The sequence below is a fragment of the Halichoeres trimaculatus genome, unplaced genomic scaffold (genome assembly GCF_033239565.1).
Source record: "Halichoeres trimaculatus isolate MK-OKI-2021-1 unplaced genomic scaffold, fHalTri1.1 fHalTri1_scaffold_12, whole genome shotgun sequence".
NCBI classification, from domain to species: domain Eukaryota; kingdom Metazoa; phylum Chordata; class Actinopteri; order Labriformes; family Labridae; genus Halichoeres; species Halichoeres trimaculatus.
Genome location: NW_027437190.1, coordinates 4,707,778 through 4,719,190, shown reverse-complemented (window position 1 = coordinate 4,719,190; position 11,413 = coordinate 4,707,778). Strand labels below are relative to the sequence as shown.

The 11,413-nt window shown below is 41.3% G+C and overlaps 1 protein-coding gene across 1 annotated transcript in view; it reads left to right on the top strand.

The window, feature by feature from the left end:
- The first annotated feature begins 1,443 nt into the window (after nt 1–1,443).
- LOC141800381 (dolichyl-diphosphooligosaccharide--protein glycosyltransferase subunit STT3B-like) overlaps nt 1,444–11,413 on the top strand; it is a 93,952-nt gene continuing 83,982 nt past the window's right edge. The window contains 1 exon segment of the mRNA XM_074682869.1: nt 1,444–2,077. Coding sequence (XP_074538970.1) covers nt 1,788–2,077 — 290 coding nt within the window. The 5' untranslated portion in view covers nt 1,444–1,787.

Genomic DNA, 11,413 nt, shown 5'->3' with positions numbered 1-11,413 from the left:
TTTACTTTCCCCAGGTAAGAGTCAAACAACTCCCCAAGCATGCAACGCGTCTCTGTCTCTCTCTCTCTCCAGTTAAATTGATGTGGATCGCCCATGTGCGTCCCGTCTGCCTCTCCGCAGTCACAAACAGGATGAGCGCAGACGTTTGTCACAAAATACTCAAAGGGCGCGTAAAAATAATAAAAGCCATTATAGAAAGTTGTGCTCTACAAAGCCAGAAGTGTGCCTGGACATATCGTTCGCTTCTAATCCCTTTGAGACCGACATGTCAGTCCGAGACCCATCGAGAACGGGAGACCCCGAGACTAAGACAAGACAGAGACCAAAGACTGTGGAGGCCGTGACAAGACCGAGACCACGAAAAAGTGGTCTCGAGACCAAGACCGGTCTCGATAACTACAAGCATAGTGTGTGAACGGCCGGTTCTGCCCGACGACGGCCGCCGCTGTTGTGGGGGGTGTTGTCACCGGTCGAACCGGCCGTCAGCGGACCGGCAGCCCCGGCCGTTCTGGACTTCTCCAGAACGTCCAGATGGCCAGTCCGCCCCTGGGTAGAACCCAACAAGGCACAGAAAAACAAGAAATGAAAACAAGAAAACTTTTTTTTTCATTTAATCATACATATGCTCACATTTTTGAATGAGAACATGCAATTTCCACGCTAAGGCAACAGGAAGTGGAGTTGGATTATGTACAACATTTACTCCAACAGCCCTTTCTGTATTATTCATAGACTCTATTATTATTGATGTTATATTTACACACACACACACACACACACACACACACACACACACACACACACACACACACACACACACACTGAATCTTGTTATACAGCTTTTCTCTTCTGAGTGTTTTATTCTTTTGCCCTTTACAAAAACCTCCCAGGAACGGATGTTACAAAAGTAAGCATTCTCTATGAAAACTGGCAATGGACGATCTTTTCAGTTTATCTTCGTAAAGGCTGCCTTTTCCGTCCCGAATAAAAACAGATAATCACTAAAAGAACAACCCGGTAAAACACTTTGGAAACAAATTTTATGCTTGATAGAAAATAATGTACTCTGGTTTTACTGTGTGTGTGTCGCATTTTTTTTTCATTTTACCCGAAAAAGCAACTGGTAGCAAATACGTGTGACTGAAGTTGGACTTGAGCCTGGAACCTGTCATACATACCGTGTTTTTTTCCTCTTTTTGTCAAAATACTCAATTGTTTCTACGGAAATTCATTTATTTCATTGGCTCGTGTGGCTTTTTGTTCGCATGCTATACGGCCTCCCCGCTGTCTGTCAACCGCCACCTTTCGCGCTAGAGCATCTTCAACGGTCGGAGTGCTCCTTTATGATTGGTCGACGCGGGTGTCACTCAACCACCCGCCGCCATGGTATTGGCTCTCCTGGGAGCTGTATCCTTCTTGGCTGTACCTGTCTTACTGTGAGAGGCTAACGGCTCTTCCTGCTCCATAATCAGCTCCCGCCCTCCAATCCAGCTCCAAGGAAGGAAGGAGGAACTGCTCGAGCCGCATGTGTCACTTCCAGTATGCTGCAAACCCGAGCTGCTATGTGACTGCTTTGGACTGTCTATCTGTTTCTGCACTTGGTGGGAAGTAAGGTTTGAAAGTTTGGGATCACAGCCGGTGTTCAGGGGGGTTGTGGGGTGCGTTGGGAAGGTGGTGCAAGTGGTTTCGGAAACGGAGCGTGGCAGCGAAAAGGAAGAAGGGGGGTTTCATTCCTGTGTGATAAAAGATAGCTCGCTTCGCTTGCTACGACGGGACTGACGTAGAATATGGCGGAGCATCACCCGGTTTCCGATAATAGACACAAATCCTCACAGAACTCCGGAGCGTCGTACTCTGGGAATGGGCGCAGCAGCACGGCGGTGGCGGAGAGAGGCAGCAACGCCGGGGCAGGAGGCGGCGGGGGAGGAGGAGGTCTGTCCGGCGGCCTGTCGCAGCCGGCAGGGTGGCAGTCCCTGCTGTCTTTTACCATCCTGTTCCTGGCTTGGCTGGCCGGTTTCAGCTCCAGGCTCTTCGCTGTCATCCGCTTCGAGAGCATCATTCACGAGTTTGACCCCTGGTGAGTTTGTTTCCCCACACGCCGAGGTGGTATGACGTGTTTGTCAAGATAGGGTGAGACACACAGAGTGAGCTGCACAGTAAGCAAGTTTCCTTACACATGCCAAGTGAATGGTTCTGGAGCTTACTGTCACGAGGATGCCTCACCTTTTCGCTTGCAACCTGGATCTACAAAGCATTTCCTAGACCAGTAGTTGAAAGGCAGGTTTTTTTCCATTCCCCTTTGACATTACTTTTCACCAAATCACAACAAGGATGGTATTCCGGTTTATATATAACTCGATGCACAGATAAGATGACTAACAGCCTTCAAACAAGGACATGTAACAACTATACATCCAAAACATTGCTACAAATGCACTGGTATGCTAAAACAGTTTGACACAGTCACACTTTATCCAAAAGAAAATGCAAAAACACATCAACCATAACAGAAAAGAGCATAGTTCTGTATAAAGATAGTATGGAGATAGTGTAATAGGTCAAGTTGTTAGTTATTATAGAGGTAGATGCTTCAAGCATTTCCAAAGGAAGAGGATTGAGGTGATTGAAGTGACTGATAACAAATGAAAAAGAGGATGAATGTAACCCATTTGACTGAAGCAAACACTGAAGCAGCTTGTGTATCTATGACAGATCATTGTAAGGTGCAATAATGTGACAGCCATTGAGGAAGGAGGAGGAGTAGGGGGAGGAGAGTGTCAGGCTAGAGTAAATGAGGACAATGGTGACAGCTTCATCTGACGTGGATTTGAACCCGGAAAAGACGCAGACACGAGGTGACTGGCTGAAGTTCTCCTGACACAAATTTCTCCTTTGTTTACCCTCTGATCACCTCTGCTCTGGTTTGTTGCCTGAAGCAGCACATGCAATGATTACAGGGTCTGGTACTGTCTTTGTGCCAACACATACTTCAGTGAACACATACTGTGTGTGTGTTTAATGGAGGACTTTACAGGGATCATACTGTTCTTTGGATACATGCTTTTTAACTAGCTTTGCTGTGTTCTGTAGTGTGAAATCTCAAAGCGATGTTTGTTACATTTTTATGATGACTACTTCAGGGCTTTGTGTGAAGGGTTATGAAGTTCATAACACCCATGGCACAGGTCAGAGATGTTATCAGACAAGCCTTCAGTGCTTTGGCAGCCTTGTTGCTCATGCTGCTGGTTTTACTTTTCAACCGTTTTCTCACTCCCTGACAGCATCTGACAGTTGGACAGTGAAGTGAAGAGTTATCACTTTCACATGTTTGCTTTACTTCCAGTTAGGCCTGTCACGATAACAAATTTTTCTAGACCATAATTTTCCAAAATATTATTGCTGATAAACAATATTATTGTCAATATTAATTTTTTCCCATTTTTTCATTGATGTAATTATGATAAATGGGATAATAAAGTGAGTACACCATATCAAAAGCAAGAAACTTTAATTTCTTAAGAGTATTTAACTGTAATTAAAAGGTCAGGATCTTTGAAATAAAATAAATTAAACAAAAAATACAATAAATTTAACAAACAAGAAAGAGAAAAAAAAATACAATGAAAATGAAATGGACTCTCTTTTAGAAAAAAATACATGTCAATGAAAATAATTATTACTAATCAAAAACAATAAAACATAGACCCTGTCTCTAAAGAAAAACCGAAACTCCAAAAAAAACAACAACAATAAAAACTTTAGCCTAAATAAAAGGGAGTTTATACAGTTCCTGAATTGTTCGTAACATGTACTTTTTCCCAGTCAATCCGTACTGTCTGTCAAACATTTTCAACATTTCTGGCTGTCAACCGTATTGAAGGGCTGCATTTCTTTGGTAATGTATCTGTCTTTGAGCGCCCACCATTTGGCGCTTTTATTTCTATTTACTTTGCAGACCAAAAGCCTCAGTAAGAGCGGATTGTCAAAGAACAAGGCTCCGCTGCACCTCCCCTTCTTCTTCTTCTTTGTCGCCACTATTTTCAAACAAATGTGACATATCAGCTCGTTGGTGTTCATGAGCTCACACTTTGTTCATTCTGATAAAAAACAAAATATTCCCACACTGGGACTGTGGCAGGCGGCTTAAGAACCGTATCTTTCGTGCCATCACTCATATTAGCGTGTGTTTCCTCCTTACCCCTCAGGACGCTCGCTTCAGCTCTGTCCGTGTGTACGCGCGAGCAGCCCCGTCTTCACCCCAAAGATCGCATTTTTGACAGATGCTCACTCCGCTATAAATCCGCTAAATCCGCTATAGAACCTATGCACCCCGATGTTTGGAAAGATAGACGCAGTGAGCCATCTTCTCATTCAGCCTCTTTGGTGGGAAGAGAGGAGGAAAACAAACATGCATGCATGTGTCAGTATATTGAGGCTGGCAAACTTACAGAGGACATTTTTATTTATCGTTCAGTTAATTGATTTATTGATTATCGTGACAGGCCTACTTCCAGTTAAAGTCTGACACATGTTGGAAATATGAGGAGACACCAGTACAGAATTTAAAGGGACTAGAAAATATCAAGATTTAGAAAGAAAAAACAAAACAGTCTTCAGGTGTAGCTGTGGCAGGTCAGTCTGGAGTCTCCAACTTCTGATTGTGGAGCACCTGGGTCTAAAATGTCACTCACCAAACCAGAGGTTGGAGAAAAAGTCGATTCACCTATTTATTGGGATTTTTTGTTTTACAATACTAAAATTGATAGTCTTTGTAATTTTTTTGAATTTTTTTTTCAAAACTTCATTGTGTATAAGCTTGATTGAAAAAAAAACTTTCCACTTTTTCTAGCAGAGGGTGAAATATTTTTCTCTGACTCAAGTGATGTGTATTTCTTTTGGAAAATTATGGCTCCTGATATAGTCTGTGTACATTATCATCATAATTTAACTTTATCACATGGCCTACTGGTAAAAAAAGCAAGCGAAAAATTGCAAAAATCAGAAATATCAAAGAACTACGCCCCAAAAATTGTAAAAGAATCAAATTGCGAGAGTTGTAGCCCATTGTGTCCTCCTAGCCCGACTAACCAGAGTGTCTCCCACTGTCTTCATCACGTTTAGTGTGTCATTCCCAAACTCTTCACATCTTGGCCTCTGTCTGTCATTTTAAAGTGTTTTATTTGTACTCCTGAGACCCGTTGCTGGTCCAAGCCTGCATTGCATCACTGAAGGCATTTAATGATTATTCAGGGACCAGCAGTGTGGATTAAACTGCCAGCTTCATGTCTGTTTGCTGAATAAAAAAAGGAGTTCTTGAGAGCTCGGCTGGGCAAGAGTCCTTCAGTTTGTGTGCGCTGCTGCCTGAAAGTCTAATATGGCGTGACATGGGTGAAATTTATTCATACCCTGCTTCATTGTTCTATCATTCACCCTTTGCTCCCAGGCTGGCAGCGATATGTAAACGAGATGCTTGGATGGCAGAGGGAGTGTGTGAGAGTGTGTGTGAATGTGTGTAAGCTCAAAAGTTTCATCCTTACTGTCTCCACCTGCGTCGCTCGCTTGCGTCTCAGCCTCTCCCACCAGAGATGCATGTAACCATGCTTTGTCTGCGTTTTTAACTTGTTTAACACTTTCACATGAAGAAAAGCCTGCACTCTGTTTATTATGTGTCCTGTTTAGAAGCACAATGATCACTTTACCTGAAAAATGTTTCATTGTTGGATAGTTAACTAATTTTTTTGCCTTTATCTAGTGCTATCTGATTGTGAACTCTTGAATTTATGAATAAAACCTAGTTTATGTTGTCTAAGGAACACTGGATCTTAGGGAAAAAGGAGACTTATCACTTAGGGCTGGGACAATATGCTATTCTCTCTATTTCAATTCTTTGCAGATTTTTGGAGTATCAGTTCAATTCAAATTGCAATTTTTTGTTAGTTCAGAGTTTTGCAATTTTTAGTTTCTTTTTTTTAGAACACCAAACCATGTAAAACAGTTGAATGATGACAATGATGTCTAGAGACTATCTTAGGAGCCATATTTTCACAAAAAATACACAGTGATCTGACATCTTAACTTTTTTCCAACCCAGATTATGAATAAAGACTAAAATAAGGACTTAAATTTGAAAAATAAAAGTAAAAAAAAAAAAAGTCTCAATTTAAAATCGATAAACATAAAATTCTGATACTACAAAACATTTTTTTTCACCCCTATTATTACTCCTTACTAACCTCATCTACCATATGAATTAAAATAACTCTAAAAGAAATGTAACACGTGTTTTCTCTTTTCCTTTTCATAAAGAAAAAGAGAATCAATAGAAAAATAAATTAGAGCAATAACAGATCATGAATATTTCTTTTCTGTCTTTGTTATTAAACTACATGAATTATTCCATTAGTTGATTAATTTGACCAAAACAGTTAAACACTGGGTTTTGATCTTCTATTTTATTGATTTTATGACGGCTGTGTTCAGTATTTTGTGTTTCAAACTCACATCAAACACTTTTTTAATCCCAGCTCTGTCTTTTATCTTTCATTGAACTCTGGTGATGTGAACTTTCAGAGAAGTCTTAGCTGCTGCAGCGTCCAGTCCGTGAGTGACACCCCACATGGGGGCGTGTCTGTGGGTGAAGCCTGCTCTCATGTCTCCTCACAGATTGCTCTTCTGAGCACAATTAATGCTTTGGGATGCTACTTGGTACGGCGGCTCAGAAAGTAGTTGGGGTGCAGCAGAGGAGAGAGGAGACAGCAGTTTGAGGCTTTGAGATTCAGCCCTGGTCTTGGTATAACCCTGTAACTGTACAACAGACTGGACTTTGAACCTCTTTTTAAGTCTGTGTGAAAGAAGTCTGACTCTTTTCAAAGGCTCTGCAGAACAAACTTTAAGACTGTGAAGTGCTGAAACAGATACAAGCAGCAGGTTTTTATGCTGGTCACTGTTTGATTAAAGTCTCCTTATGTAGAAAGCACGACCTCACTGGAAGGTTGCTGTCAGTCTGTGGTTATCTTTGTAGGATGGCTAACAGTCACACTGCTCCTCTGTTTGTTCTCCCCTTCAGACACTCTCTGATGTCTCCTATTGATGTGGCTAGTTAAGCGGCCTTTCCTCCACAAGTGCGAGGTTGTGCGATTAGATCTGACAGCAGAGCGGGTCCGCACTGGCATTAGGAAGCTGGCCTCTTGACGGTTAGTTCTGCTCGGAGGTTCGGCTCTGTGTTAATCATGCAGGAAACATCATCAGAAGGAAAAGAAAAGCATTAACTCCATTAGTACTTCTGTCTCTGTCTGATACACTAAAGGTCGCCTGCCAGTGAGTGAGACCTCCCTCAGAGGAAGGTCTGGCAAGGAGATGTCATCTGATCCACCTGTCATCTCGTGCTTGAAGCTCCAGCCGTATGAATAATTGCTGGTGGGGAAATGGAGTGCAATTAGTGTCACTCTGTGTCCTGATCTATTATGAAGAGTGACACTTGTGATGTGAAAGCAGACATGAGACCATTACAGCGTTCAAACAGAGCGCCATCCAGTCAAAACAAAACCAGCGTTCTTTTTGTTAGTGTCGTCTCTGCATCATTTTCTCAGCTCCAGAAACTCCTGATAACGACTGGGTGTTGGACATCTACCTGCCAATTAGTTAATTAGTCAATTAATTTTTAAAGGCAAGTTAAAAAATGCTTTCCTTCACACATTGCAAAGGAAATTCAATGAGCCAGTGCATGCTTTGTAAATAACCTGACATGATGATAAACACGGGAGAGGAACAACAGCTGCAACAATAAAGAAGTCCTATGAAACACTGAAGTTGAAATGCAAAACTCTTTCTATTTCAGCTTTTGAATGCAGAAGTTTTTTTTGAGTTCTATATTATTCAAATCAGGTCTTATGGTTTTCAGTTGTATGTTGGTCAAAAGAAGGTGTTGAAATTACACTAAGACAAAAGTCGTCCCTCCTAAGTAGCCTCAAATTCAGACAAGTGTATTGACAGCTGAGCTTGAGTTTTGATTCCTGTCCAAAGCAAACAGTTAAAATGACAGCAGAGATATCAAACAAGTTTCAATCAGGAAAAGGGTGCTGCAGGTGTTTCTGAGAAAAAAGATCTTTCATCCTCCTTACAGTACTAAAATCTGCAGTTCACTGAACAGTTTTGTTGAGGCTGGCTGCAGAAACCCACACACATTTACAACAGCCCATTCTTACAGCAAAAATAACCATCTTTGTAGCCTGGTTCATACAGTTATTGTAGTGAATAGCTTCTTTCTCTAAACAGGATGCATTTTTTTGTAACTTGTAATTTTTGAAGTTATTAACCTTACAGTTTAACCCATAAAGGGTTGGCTGAGTTGACTCAGGGGTTGTCTGCAAAGAACTTTAAGGGGACATATCATGCCGATCTCTGATTTAATACTTACATATAATATAATAAATTTGAAAACAAGACCTTACACCCCCTGAATTTTCAAAAAATGAGATATTGTATTTTTTCTGATATCCCAGAACGAGATTTGATGCCTCTGAAAATAGGTCATTGTCAGTTGGCCGCGAGATTTCGATGTTCGTGACGACACGAGGATTCTTTCTTTTTATTGGAGTAATCTGATAAAGCAGCTCCTCCTCTGTGATGTCAGTTAGTCACACAACCGCCACCGAGGGATACACCCACCAAGAGCCGAGGATAAATAAAGCTCCCTACTAGCTCTGGCTAACTTGACTGATTGCTGGATGCAGGGACTCTGCTCTGCTGAGCAGCTCAGCTTTACATGGTGAATTAGCAGTTAAAACACTGTAGTTTTAGCAGACGTGGTAATACTTGTGAGACTGTGATATTTGCATGCTTGTTCTGACATGCACTGTGAACCTGGACCACAATAATGCTGCGGTAATAACATAGTGAGGAACTGACAGTAGAGGCGATCTTTAGACTACACTTTCAGCATGATGGATAAAACAGACAGAGAAAAGTGAAGGAGCAGGATGGAGCCCTGTTATAGAAATAGTTTATTGGTGAAGTCTGCCTATATTTCCACGTATAAACTATACATGTTACAGTACCGGTTTGACTCACCACACTGAAGCTTCCTGAGATGATCTGTGTCCAGGTGGATTTTCTTCCTCCTGAGCTGCAGAACCGTCCTGGTCTGACTCGGGGTCCGATACAAAAGGACGTATCCTACACTCTGTCATTTTATTAGTGCTATCAATGCCTTACGGTGAAGTTTTGGCAAACAGCAAACTCGCTCGGTCTGCTCCATTCAATGTGGTGATTTTGTAAATACTGCCATGCTGCAAAAACCGCCCCCTGGCTCTACCCCCTCAGCCCCTCTGATAGAACTGACCAATCAGAGCACAAAGGGCTGTGACGTTGCGAGGTTACTGGAGGTCATTCTCCAAACGGAGTGTTTCAACAAGATCTTCAGAATGGCCTAAAATGAGGATATTGAGAACGCTATTGTGGGGCAATGAAGGAACTAAATGACTTGTACTGAGGGCAGAAATGCTTTACAGGCATCCTAGTCTGGCATAGTGAAAAGGAGAAACAAGCATGATATGTCCCCTTTAACCAAATCAGAGCAAAGTTTGAGTTCAGCATCTCCAATATGGCCTCCACCAAGAAAGGGGTCCTAAACTTTGTATCAGAAACAAAGGGGTGATGTCACAGAGACTAGTCCAATGTTTAAGCTTTATAGTATCTACAATCCAATATTATAAGTATTTCCTCTTAACAGGATGTAATTTTGCTTGTGAAAATAGAAAACGTGATTTGTGAAAACTTAAGTTTTTAAACATGTTGAAAACATGATTTGATTCCTTGTCTTGTATTTGGGCCAGGTTGGTAAAAAAACAATTCAAACACTATATAAAAACACTAAATATTTCTCATATAGAAATATCTCTTCTTCATTTCAGGGTCTGATAAAGAATACACAGACTTGATGTATGTGTGTGATGGTTTGAAGTGGGGCAGCTTTAGCTCAGGAAGAAGACTTGGTCTTCATCTATTTTAAACACAGGTGGTCTAATCCTCAGCTTCTCCTGTCTGCATGTCAAAGGTCCATCAGGAAACCAGAGCTGAAACTGTGAGAGGGTTTGCATTGGAAAGTGTGTTAATGTGTGAAAGCCATAAAGACACATTTACTACTGTATGTCACTGAGTTATAATCAAAGTGTTGTATTGTAGAATGGGAACTTTGCTTGAAGAAGTTTTCTGTACTTGAACTTGACTGACTGATTTGCATGGTTTAACTCATGATCTAAAACCTGTGGTTGCTAATACACCTTATATAGAGAAAACGAGATATGAAACCAGACTGATGAACTAAAACACACCTATGATTAACTCAGACGGGTCAGAAACCGTCTGATAGCTCTTTCCTGGTTAAATATAAACCAGCGCCTCCCAAAGTGTGACAGAGCAGTATGCAGGGCAACCAGTGACCCTCTTAAACTGTTGAGCATTGCTACTTAAAATGCCACACCTGAAATTATGTTGTTTTTCTATTGATTCAAACTAAAAATATGGTGTGGACTGGACCACCTTGTTTGTATCCCTATGTTAGATTTGTGTCTTTGCCTGTAGAGTGAGACCTTTGCTCAAACAGCTCTAGCTCCCAGGTTGCTCCTGTGCATGCTTGTATTTTAAAGTAGTCTATTACATTTAGATAAGGCTGGTATAGGCTGTTTCATTTAAATATGAGTCTGTATGTTTGAGACTAACTCTGAAAGACCCAGTGATTTCTGGAGGAAAAAAAGAAAACAGGGCTCTTGTAGACGTGAGGAAATTGTTCTGCTGTTCTCACACGCACAAATGGGAGATAATAGGAAATAACCCGGTGTTTATGAGGAAGGAGTTGATGGTGTGTGCTGCTATTGTGCCCATTTTGCAGAATGTGTTATCAGTTTTGCCACATTACACAACATTTGGAGAATGAGAGCCAGAGGTTTGGTGCTCTGTAATGAACAGGTATTAGACCCGAGCAGTGTAAGGGATGTACACCTGTCTCAGAGGATCCACTTCTCACTCTGTTTTTATTTAAAGAAGGAAGAAGTGCTTTTAAAGTTTGAAATGAAAAGTGAAAAACAGAATGAAACAAATCCCATGTTATTCTCCTTCAGCTTCATTTTTTCCTGCTCTCTACTCAGATCTTATTTCACACTTAACTTCTGACTGCTCTGAGGTTTTCTTTGTTTTGTTTTGAATGTTTTTATATTTGGAAGTCAAAAGCTTTCGTGCTTGCCTCACAAACATTTTGTAAACACTAAATTGGATTGAAGTCAGCGATGGCCGATGATTCATGAGAGCAGAAACTCTTGTGCTGTCTCCTGTTAGATTCCCTCAGCTGTGCACTCTGCTCACTCTTTGGGGTCATGACAGTTTGTTCCCGTGGCTCGCTCTGAGCCGGTCCACCTGA